We start from the raw sequence: 16,507 nt of genomic DNA on the forward strand, positions 1-16,507 counted from the left end.
AAACACCTGGGCGGTCAGCGTCTTCAAGACGATAATGAAGTCAAAACAGTCGTGATACAGTGGTTAACAAGTCAGGCGGCATAATTTTACGAGGGGGGTATTCAAAAACTGGTGCCACGTTATGAAAAGTGCCTCAATATTCACGGAAATTATGTAAAAAAGTAGATAAAGGTACAGGCTTTCATGTAAAAATAATATCTTTGCACTTCTTTTTTTAATTCCAAAACGGTACTTACTTAAAAAATATGCCTCCTATTAATGCTTTTAATGTTCTCTTTTGTTTAAAAATTAGTTTTTTTTTAATAATTTTTAGATTAATAAAGAATTGAAGAATTGACGTTTTGACTTAACTTCAAAATATGAAATTGACAATTTGCGTATTTATATTAATCAATAGATCACCTTCATCATACATGCCAAAATAAGAATAAAATCAAACTAGAATTTTGTTCTAATAAAAAAAATTAATTTTTCCTTAGTCCTTGTATCTCAAATATATAGTAGTAATCAGTTGAATTATTCTTAGTTTCTTTAGAATTCACAAAATAGAGCATTAATTTGACTTTAATTAAGCATCTAAATTCAGGATCTGATCGAGATATAATTTAATATATCACTTTCATGAGAGGTTATTTGATTGGTAAGTAACCTCTTAGACTGACCAATGTATGATGTATTGTAATTTAAACAGGAAATTTCATAAACTATTAGTCAATTTATTAGTTGGTGTCTAATCTTTTATTTTAGTAAAAATGGATTGAATATCAACGATTTGACTATCATTGGGTTAAAACTAAATTGCCTATTGATCCCATCATCAATCATAATAGAAAAAACCACTAATTGAGGATACTAACAATTCAGGATGTTTTTTATTACTTTGTAAAATGTACACACCTTATTTTAAGAATATGAAATAGTGAACCAGTTAGTACGACATACTGAATGCGTGCGAGGAGCCATTGGGTCTCAAAAGAAAGCACATTAGTGGTAATTAATGATAATATCGACTAAACTTCCTGACAAATTTTGCGCAACTCAAATAATTGCATTGTACACTTCCTTATCCATATTCACTGTTTTTTGAAAATAGTTTTTTGAATCATATGAATCAAGATACCACAATTTTCGGTTAATTAATTACCCGATTACGAATAAAAAGTTAATCGTAAGCTCAAAATACACATAACAACTGTTTAACATATTTATATATCATGGCCAAATGGAATTTTTATACTAAAATCGCGAAACAGCCCATTGTAGGTTATAAATAAATATAATGAACAAGGAAATTAATCGCTTTTATTCCATCAATTAAAAAAATTATATTTTTATATCCAAATTGTTTGATTTTAAAAATTAAATTGGAAATTGATACAATTCATGAATTCTCTAGTAATATCACATTATTTAATCTATGGAACTTTTGAATGGTCTAGTTTTTGAGATTAATTACTGGTATAAACGTTAAGATAATTGATTAAATTGTGTTTATATTCTTGATGCAATAAAGCCTAAGAAACTCACCTTCATAATAGGTGTTAAGAAAAATTCTTGGTCAATTGAGAATTTTATATCAAGTTAAAATATGAGTAATTTTATTGACAATCACTATCTGTGCCACTAGTAGCTTAATTAAATTAATAATAACATGATTCACATATTTATCAGTTAACTGTATTGACCATAAGTTTCTTTCCACCTTTTCAAAAGCGAATATCTGCAATAGATTTATGTTCCAATTTGGCCTTATTACTGTTCTATTGATATATGCTCAATCAACTTTACGATATTGCTTGTTTCTAACCATTTCATGGTGTGGAGAATCGAATTTGGACAAGAAATGGAAAAGGGATATAGCAATACTCTATGACAATTAAACAGCGATAAGAGTAATCAACTCATGAATAATCAAGCCGAAGATGGTAATGAAATGTCTAATGAGAGAAAACAGTGGTGATACACACAGGGGAATGAAGAAGCAAATAATCTGGCGTAAATAGGAGCTCAGTTCCTTCTTACCGTACCAGAAGTATTCTGTTTTCAGGGAGATCATTAAGAAGTAGTCTTAGACGTTTGAGGCTATTCCTCGAAAACTATGACTGAGAAAGGCTTAATAAATTATTCGACCTAAGAAGGAATAACCTAGGCATTTTAAAAAAACAAAAAGTTAAACAGGTTTTTTGAAGAAGAGGTTATAGTACTTGAATACATAACATACGCATGCAGTGAGATAGCAGTTACATGTGATGGGGTAACTGGGTTGATCGAGATCGAAAGTGGAAAATGAATAAATCCAACCCGTATCAAATTATAGTATTTATCAACGCCTTAGAACTGTACGAAAAGCTTTTTAGGCCATGGTGCATGTACAAGCCCCTCACATCTCAGCCTAAATCTAACATTTCCCAAAACAACCTTTAAGTCTGAAGACCAAATTTCACTAAATACTTCATAAGAAATTCTTATGTTCTCGTCTTGTCAAACTTTGGAGTAAGACCTTCATTCATTTAAGTTACATCAAAATAATATATATGCTTTTCTTTTGGTCTTAATTCCAGTATTATGAAATATATTTTCGCCGCCAGCAAATACATAATTTCGGATTTTTCTACCATCAAATTCTTTTATTCATATAGCCAAATAAAAATCTAAGGATATTAATTTTACTGAAATATTTATAAAAATTACCACAAATATCGATTTTCAAAAAATCAATTGGTGTTTCTCCCAAATTTTAAACACAAAAAAATAGCATCATACTCGTTTGTACAAAATACTTTCTAATGGCTAGAATTTATGCCCTTCAACTCAAACTTTGAAAATTATTTCTTTCCACGCTGAGGATCATTGACATCTCTTGAGGTTTGCTCCATGTTATTGTTTTCCTAGATCCACTAAGAAACAGAAAACTAGTTAATTTTTAATTAAATAATAATCAGAAAATATTTCTGCCAAAAGTAGAAATTCTGTATATATGGAGACTGCTTTAAGGGTAATTTTTCCAGAAGAACAATTTAGAGCTTCTAGCCCAACTACTTCAAGCTTACTCACTCAAAAGATATCGAGAAATCAAAGATGCCCTGCTGACAAGGGAGAAAGATCAGACATTACACGTACTGATAATATTATATACAGCGAGCAATATTTTTTGTTCAGATACAATCTATAACCTATATATTATAATGTTACGAACTCGTCTATGACATGGACCGTAGAGCCGGTCCTGTCCGATATAATGGAGCTCCAAAATTAAGTGAATGCGACGGCGTCTTTGATACTACCTTGATAATGTTCCTTATGAACAGCAGAGAGTTGCTTATGTTTTTTTTTGAACTAAGATATTTTTATTTATTTGTTTTGTGTTCACTTGATAGAATTCTAGAAATGTCTTTTTTGCAATATATTCCAGATAAAGAGTCAAGAGTTAGTTTATAATGAAAAGTTATAGAGAACGGAACGAAGTAGAAAAATAACCGTTAAAATTAAATAAATTATAAAAGTTAGTTTAGTATTAGTGAATAATTAATTATTGTATAAGTGAGTTAAGTCCAGGGTTAGTGTTTATAAATTCACCCCACCGATAGAAATATATAAATAATGTTCAATATACAAATATGTGTATTACATATATTAATGTCGTATAACGGCCAAAAGAACGATTAACAGCAGATATAATAAGAAATTTTTCAATTTAGAATTTATAGAACCGTGGTGATATTTATATAACACATTGTTTACTATATTTATACTAACACGCATAGTATAACTGTTTGTGAAGTATCATCTTCAAAGAGCGAAGGTAAACTTTTTATTGAATGATGAAGCGATCTTCTGTTACTGACTTAGTCACTTTGTATTTTAAAGGAGATAAATAGGAGGAAAAAATTATAATAATAAATGTATCAACCTGAGTAAGAATAATTTATTACTATTAACAGGATTCTTGTCAGGGCATAGCCGTCTTAATGGACCTATGAATATGCTGAGCTTAATAGAGAATGAAACGTGCAGATTCTGCTACATAAGTAACTTCTACTATCTATACTTTCTCAAAGTGCCAGGGACCCCCAGAGCATTTTAGTTGTACTTAACTCTTGCCACATCTGACAAAAGTGGAAGTAATAAATCAACTGTAAACATTAAGCATCCCCATGTTACAGAAAGTAAAAGGGACACAATATATCATTTGGGTCCCAGTTTATATGATATTCTAAACTCTACATAAATACATACGTCATATTTGACAATAATAATGAAAACAAATTAGTTTTAACATTTATGGGATATTTTTCTGGTAAATTTCTTTGTATTATAGCTTGCTTTTATATAAAATATTTAAAAGGATCTCGAAGAGTTACGATTTCAACTATCTCTTCTAATATGCACTTTGTTCGTTTGCATATAATTAACGTCGGGAAGTAAACTCTACTCACTTTTTCCGAAATTCAATGTATGTGTTATGTTGTCAAGCCAACCATACCAAGCAACCAATTGAGTTACATCAGTGAATGAAAAGGATTATATTCTGTGGTATTACATTTTTTATCGATTGTAACAATAAGAGAAGGAATAATTTATCAACCTTGATTTTTTGGCCTTATAACAAAAATGAAATGATAAAATCTCAAAAAAACATGTTCGAGATGGGATTTAATTATGGCGACCAGGTTAATTGCAGTTTACTTTAAAAACAGTTCCTTGGAAAAGCTCCGTAGTTTGATGTGCCAGATGTCACATTGTCTGTGCACATCTTTCAATAGCAAAACCAATATCACGTGTGTCGTCTTCGGTGTTTTACTCTTTTAAGGCCCTCATGCAAACCGAAGTAGAATCACAGTTCATGGCTGAATACGATATTACGCTATTCTATCTTCCAGTGCTGCACTAGCTCAGATGTTAACGATTGTGGACTACAGGAAAAAGAAGGTAACAAACGTGGACGGTATGTAAAGATACCAAAGGACCGAATGCACAAAGTGTAAGCATAGTAATAGATTTACCTTCTTTTCCAACCTATTGGTCAGTAATTTGACGCGTAGGAGTAAAATGGGCTTGCAGAGCTCGTTGTCTAAAAGGCCTATCTTGACTTTCGGCGCGATGGTACGGTTCACCAGTTGGTCTTCTTTTGTGCTCTATTCCTCTGCTTATACATGACATACACGTTGATCGTTATTGCAGTACAGTTAATATGACGGGTAATTTCCCTATTCTCCCTCTGTCAAAATTGTTAATATAGTGAGAATTTTCACGTCTTTGAGCTTGGGGCATTTTTTTTACTTTTATTAGACGATTTCGCAATTACTAACAATATATGTACTAATAAGTTTTCGTGACCAGGTTTCTTAGAAAACAATTTAAAGAAAAAAATGTCAAAGATAAAACCTGGATGTTGTCATTATAGCCTGCTATAAATATGATCCTGATATCGCCTAAAATAAACATTATGAAATGATTACTTCTGGGAGTAATACTTTACAAATTCTATAAAAAACCACTTAAAAATATTTAGCAGATAGTTTTTGTTAGATTATGGAATCATTTGTGAATGCTTCTAAAATTTCTTTATTTGAAGAATAGTGTACTCTAATTTGAATATGTTCCGCTTGTAGTATACTATAAATACAACTGGTGTTCAGTTTTGAAAAAAAAACATTTTTCCAACTTAGTTGATCTTTCTCCGTCTTTTATTGCTATCTCGTTTCATAGTGCTAATTTCAAGTCGATTAAATTTTGAGTTTCTGATTCAGTTGAAATACATTGTGCGGGAGAGTGACTAGTAGTAAAACATTTTCAAAAATGGTAGGTTGATTAGTATTTAAGGGATAAGTTAAATCAATCTATATAATTAAAAGTAAATAACAGCTTCACAATTCTATTTACTTTCTCTCATTTACTAAATTGAATAATTGATGAAATGTTGATTTTCAGAGTAACTAACGTCTGTTTTAGTGTATTAACACAAGAAATTGAAATAATTTGGATATATAAAGTATTTTCTAATTTCTCCATTTATAGAAATAGCGAATTTACTTTTTAAATTAAAGATTAAACTGCAAGTAAATATTATTTGGCCATATATAATTTTGTACGCATCTTTTTTACTAAAATATTGGAAAAAATATGATACAAATTACACCGAATCAGGCTAGAATTTTTTATCGATATCGAGATATGTAAAAATGAGAATAAACATTTCAATATAATTTTACTGAACTTTATTACAACTTTTTTACTTTGAATAGGTTATTTGGTTAGCAAAATCTCATCAGATCGTAATCAATGTTTTAAAAATATTTTTATTTTTGTAATTAAATGTACGTTATTCTTCTCTATTTCATGATTTGATATGGCTTTGTCAAATATAAACAGCGTATAATTATTACAAAGAAGTTCATATATAATATTTCTTTGATATGCTTTGATGTTACTAAAATATTTTCATAATGTACTTTATAATTTTAAATTACTAAAATTTTATAATAATAGTCTTTGTAGGTACGTAACATGCTATAGATAGGTGTTCTACAGTTGTAAGATTATAATATTTAATAAATTATTTTCAACAATAATTTTTTTCTTTGGGCAGTTTTTGCTAAATGGTTGCGTATTTAAATTCAACATCTAATAGTCGAATCATTTCATCAGGTTAACTTACTATATTTGCGTAATGTTTTCAAATTATTTTTTCTGGTACAGAAATAATGCAATCATATACGCGTTGTCAAGTTGACTTGATATGAGTTTCTCAAAGATCGTCAATTATTAGATATCATTTATCACTAGATATGGACAAATATCAAAAAATTTAGAGAATCTACTGAAAATTTCCAGTACTATAAAAGACAAGATCAACATTAAATATAAACAACGTGCATTTAATTATAATTATATTGGATCTCAATAAAGAAAAATCGATAATCAATAATCGATAAAATCGTTTGACCAAGAAAAAATAATCTAAGAATTAGTGATCGCGTCAATAAAACTTTTTTCTTTAAAAATTCAGAAACACCTCTGATCTGCAAGTTTTTCAAATGCTGTATTTTCTTGTTTTCAAATGAGAAATATTTGAAACAATATCTTTGATATTAATGTAGAAAAAAATTTATATTTTAATCACAGCCAATGAAAACGAGTGATAAAAGAAATAGTCATATGTTATTATCATACTGTTGAAAAGAAGTGAAAAATTTTTATATAATAAAGGATAGCTCATAATGAAAAAATGAAATAAAATTTTTCTCGCTATTTTCAAATCAAGCTGTCTCAGCAGTATACTATGGTACACAGCATGTCCAAATCACACATTACTGGACATAAGTCAACGGAATGGCAGATGTAAGTCAAAACTCTGGAGAAGGTACTTCTGTGTTTACAGCTCGATGCAGACAATTTCTAATGTCAACGATTTCTTTATCAATATCAAGTACATCACAATGGACATCTAAAAGTTTCCATTTCAATTGTGTGTTGGAACACAAGTTAACGATTAAAACCAGAGAAATTACAGGAAATTGATAAAAAACAGGAGCCAACAGAAAACTTTCACGAGCATCAATATATATATATATATATATATATATATATATATATATATATATATATATATATATATATATATATATAAATATTGAGGGTTTCAGCTCTTTGCAAGATACCAAAAAAAATAGTGAAACACCAAATTTCGTCCCAAACTCATAAGAGATAATCCAAACTTATGCTCGAGGAAGAATGAAATAATAGAGTAATTGCGAACAATTTGACAAAACGATTTAAACATCACACCAATTGAATTACCACCAAAAACAAGACTGTAAGATACCCAAGAATACAAAATGGAGGTACTTCATTTCATACCTATTGCTGAACCATCTAGAAGTATTTCAATAAAAGCAAAGCAGGTCACATCTTCCTGAGTAAGTTTATTTGAAGAATCAATATTTCCTCAAACAACTTAGATATGCTCTTGAAATCAATTTCATGGATTCCACAAATATCAGAATCACAACCACTAAGAGAAAACAAAGCAATTTTAGTATGCGTATACTCGTAATGCATGCACGGAAAATGGTATAATTCAACGTTATGCCGGAATAACTGAACATAACGTTTACAAGTAAAGCATACACCTTTTTATAATGTAAACATTCAATTACTCTCAAGAGTGTTTTTTTCAATAATAGTTCTTCATACTAAATTGAGAAAAATAATTATTTTTCGTAATAGAAGGAAGAAAATAATTTTTTTAACATTAATATAATAGATATTGTTTATAGAATCACTTTGTCTCCGCTCCGAAAGTTCATTAGTTGGACTAGGACTTCCAAAGTTTTATATTTTCGTTGACGTGACTATAATAACTAAAGAAATTAATATCTATATATACGTTTTATATTTCACAACAGCTGTAGTGGTTTAGATTTTGTTGTGTTTACTTGAAATCGATGAGTGTTCAAAATTTGGCACCGTTTCAGTTTATATGATAGATATTTTGTTTCACAAATTACGTGGGACTATAAGAACATCGTGTGCAAGGAAACTAAAATAAATTTGAAAAATTCACCGAAGGGATTCAAATGTCAATTTTAACTTAAGAATCACCTTTTACGGAAACATGAAAGAACAGGATGATAATATAATGAAAAATCACCTAATAGATATATACAAATTGTTATAGTTATTGTTAATGATATAGCGGAATACATGCAAGTCAAATTTAATGTTTAATTGGTGACTGAAGGCGATCAGCGCCCTTGGGGCTTCCAATACTAATCGCAGCTTTATCAAAAATAAAACAAAAGAGCCTTTGAGCTGAAACATTTTAGAATTTCTGGATCCTATCTATATCATCCCTCCAGTTACCACATATTAACTTACATAACAAAAAAATCAGGTTCGCAAACTACGGAGAATTAAAAAATTGAAATTATGTTATTACAGAGATGAACTTTTTTCCGTAAAAACTTGTAGTCTAGGAAAGTTGATAAGTATAATTTGTTGGGATTACTATTTTTCCTTTTTTAAATGTTTTCTGATCTTGATCTGCTCCAGAATCTTAATCAAATATTATAATTATCAAAATATATTTAAAAATGAAAACCACTGCAAACTACATTTATAATAACTCTTGATTAAATCAACCTTTATTTAAAAGAGAAATATGCTATACCTGAAAAACTTGATTTCTTTTGTTCCATTGAAAACAAAGTTCGAAACCAACAGAAATGCTTATAAAATTGTACTAACTTGTCGATTATTGAAATAGTGTGATACAATATTCCTATTAATTTCCTGGTAAATATAATGTTGTATGAGAAATACTCCTATATTTGTTTTATCGATAAAATACTTTCAAAAAACATCGTATCTACAGAGGTTGGCACAAATCAGGCAACGCACTCAAAAACTCGGCCGACAGTCTCGTGGGTCCGTACTTTTGTGAGAGTCACGTGACGGGCCAAAGTTATCTGGAAATGCAGGATGGATTTTCGACGCACTACGCGTTATGTGTGCGGGAATAGCTTAATGTTCATTTTGGAGAATGGATAGGCAGCCGAAGAATCGTTAAGTAGCCCGCACGGTCATGTGACCTGATGCCCAGTGATGCCCAGTGATTTCTTGCTGTAGGGCCTTCTCAAGGATCGCGTTTTTGCAAGAGGACCACGCACCCTTCCTGACATCCGAACTGCAATTGAAGAAAAATTTGAAACTCTTTGCACAAAGATTGACATGCTTCGCCTGATCTGCCTCTCCGCTGAGAAACGTTTTTCGTTAATACATTGTTCAAGATGGGCATCAATTTGAACATTTACAGTAACACTTTCTCGAATCTCTTTTGTAATTTCTTTTCATAAATTCTTTTTGAATATGCTTTATTTTCTCTTGATATAAATTGGTTGCCTGAATTATGCCTATCTGTATTGGTTCAAGGAAGAACTAGATAATAGTTTATGAATTCAAGTTACATTTTTATTGCACCGAATCCCCACAAAATAATATATTTTATTCATCATCATTTCCTTTCATGGACTTTAGTTTATGTAAACACTTTAAAAATAAGCAGTTGGATTATGAAATTAAAACAGAAAAATAATTATTGGTTAACCACCAACAAGATAATGAAGAGTTATACATTAGGGTGGGAACTGATAAATTTGCACAAGGAAAAAATGGATATCGATAAAATGAATAATATCCAAACAAAGTAATTTATGAGACACGAATTAAACGCAAAACCCAAAAATCAAAAACATGACTATGACTAGTGGAGTGATCTCGAATAATTATTAAAGTATTTAGGTATTAACAATTAGAATGAAATATCCAACAAATTTCAACCATATACCTGCAAGTAAGAAAGAAGTTATAAGGCATTGTAATTCATTAAAAATAATCTTTTGCAATACTGGTATTTTTAGTATTAATCAATCTAAAAATCTTCACCGCACTTCTACACTACAAAAATGCTTTTTAAGTGGATGGTCAGACTATTTCAATTTGGAGTACCTCCAGATAATTATTTTAAAAGTATTGTGTACGTTACTCTATGTTGCACTTTATTCGAAATAATATATTTTCAACTTTACAATGTGACAAATAGATTTTTGATTGAGTAACGAGGAGAATGTATGTTAAAATTACTATTTACAATATTTACGAAGACTATTGTTTGCTATCAAGATTATAATTAACATAATCGTTAGCATCCTGCATCATATTGATCCTCTTCTCTAATTATATTTTCTTTTGTTTATGTCCATTAGGGAACAATATTTTCAATTGAAGAGACATTTTGGATTTAAAATACATTAACATTGGTAGTTTGTTAAATACAGGCATCCGCTGTTCTTATATAATTATAATTTTTAATATTGGTTCCGTTTCATTTTATTTGGTGAAGTAATAATGATTCAAATTACCTCAATAAAATGATCTAATCCGCCGTATCCATTATATTTAACGTATGTAACAAAAGTTGTCGGAAAAAGAAGATAATGTTATCAATTCATTTATGCAGCACTTTTTTCTTAACATATAAATAATAAGAAACAAAATTTAAATTATACTTATAGGGCTTTTTCTTCCATTGCGCGTAATGTTTGCTTAACTCTGGACTTGTTTATTTCGCGAATTTTCTTAAATATTCTACGTGTTTGCTCATTTTCGGCTTCTCAACCTATATCATACATTTTTCTATTGAATTTTGCCCAAAACTCTTCAATAGGGCGAGTGTGGATAACATTTGGGGGATTATTTTCTTTCGGTACAAATGGTATATCGTAAGCCTCTAACAAATCTCTGGTAATTCTGGCGTAGTGACAAGAGGTTAGATCCGGCTAAATTATTACTTCGTCATTGAGACGATGTAAACTAATAGAATCAACCAATTTTGGAAGACATCTTCTTGTATAAATATGTGCATCCAACGCCTCACGTGACGTGAAATACCTGTTTCGAATAGTTATGGCACACCCGACCAAAGCTTTTTAACTTCAAAGCTTTATTTTTGGACCTATATTTCACGTTATTGGGACAATTTTCATCAATTTTATCTGTGTAAAATCCATGCTTGTCTTTAATATCTGACTGTGATAAGTTAAAGATATTTTTTCACATTCACTTATTGTTTTATAAATGGTCGAAACTGCTCACTAGTTACTACATATATCCACAATGTCAGTTTTTTACAACCTTCCAACTAAATTGTATATAATTTTCCGGATATCGAGCTTTACGCCATAACTAAGTTGAAAATTGACAAAAATTAAAATGACAATTGAAATATTATGTGTTTTCAATTGCAACTACATGCAGTTATTTAGAATTAAATTGAAAGCAACGAAATTTTTCCGAAAACTTTTGTTACATACGTTATAACGTTTTTCCATGCTAGTCGGGTAATATCATCTATAGCAGAATGGGCTAAACGGTTGTGGCACGGTTCATAAATCTTTATCTATTTTCAAATAAGTCCTAATATGCTTCCACCCGACAATTTTTATTTAAATATTCATTAATTTAACACACCGTCTGTTTGGATTAGAGTCTCAATTGTTCATCGCTATTTCAATTCATTCCTATCATCACTTTTTATATAGATTTACTGGGTAGGCACTGCGAAATACTTGTGATCAATACCTTTTAATCGTCGTCGTTTCAAGTATTTGCCTGTTTTTCCCAACGTCATTATAAAAAAATTAATTAGTGCCTTCTGTTTTACTAAAAAAATATGAACAAATATCAAAATATCAATTGATACTAAACATAACTAGTACATATCTTCCGTAGTTACATAAACTAATAACTACAATCTCTTCTTATGCTGTCTACCAGAAAAGTAAAATCTTCTTCTGACGAGTTACCAGAATTCATATTTGCATATATGTATATAAGGTGAATTCATGCATATTATTAATTTTCAAGCTCTATAAACCACTAGCATAGTCAGCATGTGAATACTTGAACTAGAATTGCAAATACTAAATAGTGTTTTGATATTCCTTATATTTCGATTTCTATTCACAAAAATAGGTTTTCTCAAATAAAATAGGCCGTGTACGTAAGTTCACTATAAAGAAACAAGGTTACTCCACTCCAAAATAATCAATTATTATATTTTTTAAATAGTACTTCCCGAGTTTTTCATAATCCATTTATTTGCAAATATATTTGTCAATACCGCATAATTCCAATGCTATTTATGCTGCAGTTACTGAAAAAAGTAATTTACTGGATCGTTTCCCTTTCAAATTTGATTGACAGAAAAAACAATCGAAACCCATTAGATTGTCAAATTGTCTTCCTCCTTATTTAAGTCTATTAAAAAAGCTTGTATAAAATAAGTTCAATCTGATTATCAGGTTTTGTTTTGAACACAATATTTCTTAGATCTCCCAGAAAAACGAATCTCAAGGAATTGGAAGATTTGTTGTCTTCCGATCCGTCTTTCTTGAAAAACTTCGGTTTAATAATTCCTAACGACAACACTAAAAAGTATCTTAATAATCCATGGGTAATGTCCAAGTTTCAAAGCCATTTTCAGTTGACTTGTTTGTTCAAAAAGTTTCCCAATCCTACTATCTTTTTGGTTTTGGTAATTTGGTTGCGATTTGGAAACGTATCATTCAATGAGTCAGCTAAGTCATCATATAAATCATTATTCTTCTAGGTGAATATGGTTAAATTTTAAAAGTACTTATATACAATAACCATCATTCACTAAGAACAATTAGAAATAGTTCATAACATTTGAACACAATCAATGACAGAAAATCTTACTACTTTTTTGACATAATTTTTTTTGATAATTTAAACTTCTTAAACTTTTGAACTTTTGAATTGAGTATGTTGCTGGCTGGTCATTAATACATTATAAAAGTGTAGAAATATATAGCGGGTACTGTTAATAAGTTCACTTGTTGTAATATACTTTTAATCGAGTTATGCAAATGATCCAGTTTATTTTAAAGCTTTTTTGTAGTCCATGAGATAAGGAGTTTATAAAAGAAATTTTTAATTGCGGAGATATATATATATATCTATTGAAAAATTAATTTTTGAAAATGTGTGTTCTCCAGCTTTATTTGAAGTAGGACGTAACTCAAGAATCCTATTATTTTTATTTTACAAATTTGACTAACTGGCTTTTTTAAAACAGTGTTTAGTTGAAACAGAGTTGGCAACACTATGGCAACCTGAGTTTTAAATGATTTAAAGAAAGGCTCCCTTACGGGAGGTCGCGTAGCTTTTTCATTAATATGTTTTCAATTTATAGTAGTAAGTACCGATTTTCACTCGACATAACCTTAAACTTATCTTCTAATTTAAAAATGGATTTTACATTGGTTTACAAATTGGAAATAAACTAAGATTAGGTATGTCTGAAATATAGAGGCCTGTGTGATGTTAAGTAAAAATCAACAAGTGGCTATAAGTTGAATAAAAAAACTCACTCTTTTTTAATTCGCGACGATTTCATGGGAAATGATTCTGCACTTTCGACTATTTTCAATTCAAGATTACCATTTTCCCATTTTTCATCTGACTCTAACTCATTTAAGGTTTTCTTTAACACTTCATAATCACAACTACTTTTAATTTTTTCGAGAATATCAGCTACCTTCCCATTGTTGAACCTACGGAAGATAAACTAGTAAATTATATGATGATACAACAAAAGATATTTAAGGCAGAACTAGGATTCATTTGCAAAATTAGAACTATTTAATTTTTCATTCTACAAAATGGAAAAATGGCAATGGGAAAGCTTTAGAAGATAAATCTCAACTTATTGTGTAGGTATCCAATTCTTAATAATATTAGCTAGATGTAGTAATCAAGCTATTTGTGGAAATGTCTATGGCATACGAAAGTCCAAATATAGTCGTATAAATAAATAGAAAAGTGACAGTTGTCCAGGTGCAATATTTCTGATATTTTCAATGCAACTACCTTAGAATTATATTTTAATGCAATTTTTATACTATTGCACTCAGCATTCAGTGATCTTTTTGTTTAAAGTTTCAGTTGAAGCTTTAATATAAGATATGATAGTTGTGTTTACATGTAGTATCACTAAATGTAATCGTTTGGGATAGTTTCCAGCAAATAATTAAATCCAAAAATGTCAACATTCATTAGTACAGTTCTAGGTTTAAAACTAGCTGGGTCTTATCATGAGTAAAAATGTTCTGAGTCCTTTGTTATCATCTAATAATAATAATAATTATAACTCAAAATATTAGTGCTAAATATCAATGAACTCCAGTACAACTCTCTCGTTAACATTCAACTGATTAGCAAAATGTAATCAGAGAAAAACTAGGAATGTAAGTGAGATACGCATATGCAGACGATGAGCTCAATTGAATTTCAATGGATATTGATATTATTGATGAGATATGCGAAATTTTTTGAAATACTAAATAGACAACGTTTGGGAAATTTGAAACTGATTTTGTATCTATTAAAATATTCGATAAATTATCGAAACTAATTTGTGAAAAACGTGTTACCGCGAGATTAAAAACTGAAATATCTCACCTCTGATCATTTCCACCGCAACTATCTTTCTTCTTTTTCTCCTTCATTTCTAGTACCAGCTGGAGCAATTTCACCACAATTTCCTCGTGATTCATGAGCTGAAAATAGAATCGAATCGATTATAAACAGGACTGTAATATAAAGTTGTTAGAGATTTTAATAGAGGTAGGAATAACGTTACTAATTAGAATTATTTATTCGGCACAATACATCAATTTTTATGGAAACAACTTATAATTATCACAACATAAGATATGGAAAAATAAATTGACTATCAAATAAAAGCTTAAGATTAATGGTTCAATTTTTCTTTGTTGAAATATCAAATAAATGCTTAAGATTGATGGTTCAGTTTATATTTTTTCCACTTTTTTGAATTGTAGAAAAATTAAAACGATTTGAATGAACATACAAAAAGTTCTATCAAAATGAGTCAATCAGCATCAGTCGATCATGAATCAAAATAAATATCTGGCTGTTTGTTCACATATTTCACCCTTCAGTAATTCTCAAAATATAACATCCGTACTCATGAAAGTGATTAATTAATAGATTGTCCTTCTGTTGTTATTACGTATTGTCTAGAACAGATTGTACGTGATTACACAATCGATTTCATACATTTTCGTAACTTATTTAAAATGTTGAAAAACATGATTCCTAAACTAAATTGATCACATATCTCTCTGTCCAAACATGAGAAAATTGGCAATGAAAATATGACTCAAGTATTGTCGCATTAGAATTTCCTCTATGTTAGAACGTAGAAGCTTTATTAAAAGCAAATAAAAAAGTCTGATAATAAATATTCTCTTAATGACCGAAAAGGGACCTAATATCAATATATGTTGTATGTTTTTGTATGTAAGAAAAATAAAATTGGCAAATTTAGCGTTTTTATATTTAGACAACAAGACGCTATTGCTATTTAAAACTGTATTATTAGCAAAGTTAGTCCCTTTACAAAAAACCTTCGATATGGTTTATTTACTTGAAATGCAGAAGATTTAAATTTTACAAATGATTGGATGTGGGGATGGAGTAAAATCATAATTGAAGCTAAGCAAATATTCAAAGAAGAATATACCAATTTACCACCTATATCGCAAAGTTTTGTAAGTAAAATAGAGGGAGACAATTTAAGAAAAACGGAAAAACAAGTCCTCATCAACAAACTCCTCTCAGTGAAGATATCAATGTATTACTATCACTCAAGAAAATATTACAATCTCTATCACACAGATAAGTAATGATGTTGTGATTAGCCAGACCAGAATAAAATCTTGGAACACTTAAAAGAAGATTATTTCAATCGTTTTTTAGAAATTACGGATTAAAGAGACACGAATAAAATTATAGTACCGAACATACTGTTTTCTGATAAATCTACGTTTATTTTATATATTTAGGTGAATCTACCAAACTGTCGACATTGGACATAATCAGAATCCACTTTGGATGA

The 16,507-nt window shown here is 29.6% G+C and overlaps 2 protein-coding genes across 5 annotated transcripts in view; one reads left to right on the forward strand and one right to left on the reverse strand.

Moving 5' to 3' along the window:
• The window catches only part of LOC130898261 (uncharacterized), an 84,204-nt gene that overhangs the window by 19,344 nt on the left and 48,353 nt on the right, over positions 1–16,507 (reverse strand). For both annotated transcript variants that reach the window (XM_057807423.1, XM_057807422.1), the window contains exons 8-9: positions 15,046–15,143; positions 13,956–14,138 (exon numbers count right to left, since the gene is read on the reverse strand). In XM_057807423.1, the coding sequence (XP_057663406.1) occupies positions 13,956–14,138; positions 15,046–15,143 (281 nt within the window). The remainder of the gene's footprint in view (positions 1–13,955; positions 14,139–15,045; positions 15,144–16,507) is intronic.
• LOC130898263 (paxillin-B) overlaps positions 1–16,507 on the forward strand; it is a 41,122-nt gene that overhangs the window by 11,778 nt on the left and 12,837 nt on the right. Inside the window, exon 1 of one of the 3 annotated variants that reach the window (XM_057807429.1) lies at positions 5,535–5,802. The exons of the other annotated variants lie outside the window; for them this stretch is intronic. Coding sequence (XP_057663412.1) covers positions 5,800–5,802 — 3 coding nt within the window. The 5' untranslated portion in view covers positions 5,535–5,799. Of the gene's footprint in view, positions 1–5,534; positions 5,803–16,507 lie in introns of those variants that run through there. 3 annotated transcript variants of the gene reach the window in all.

The sequence above is a fragment of the Diorhabda carinulata genome, chromosome 9, assembly GCF_026250575.1.
Source record: "Diorhabda carinulata isolate Delta chromosome 9, icDioCari1.1, whole genome shotgun sequence".
In the NCBI taxonomy this organism is placed as follows: Eukaryota; Metazoa; Arthropoda; class Insecta; order Coleoptera; family Chrysomelidae; genus Diorhabda; species Diorhabda carinulata.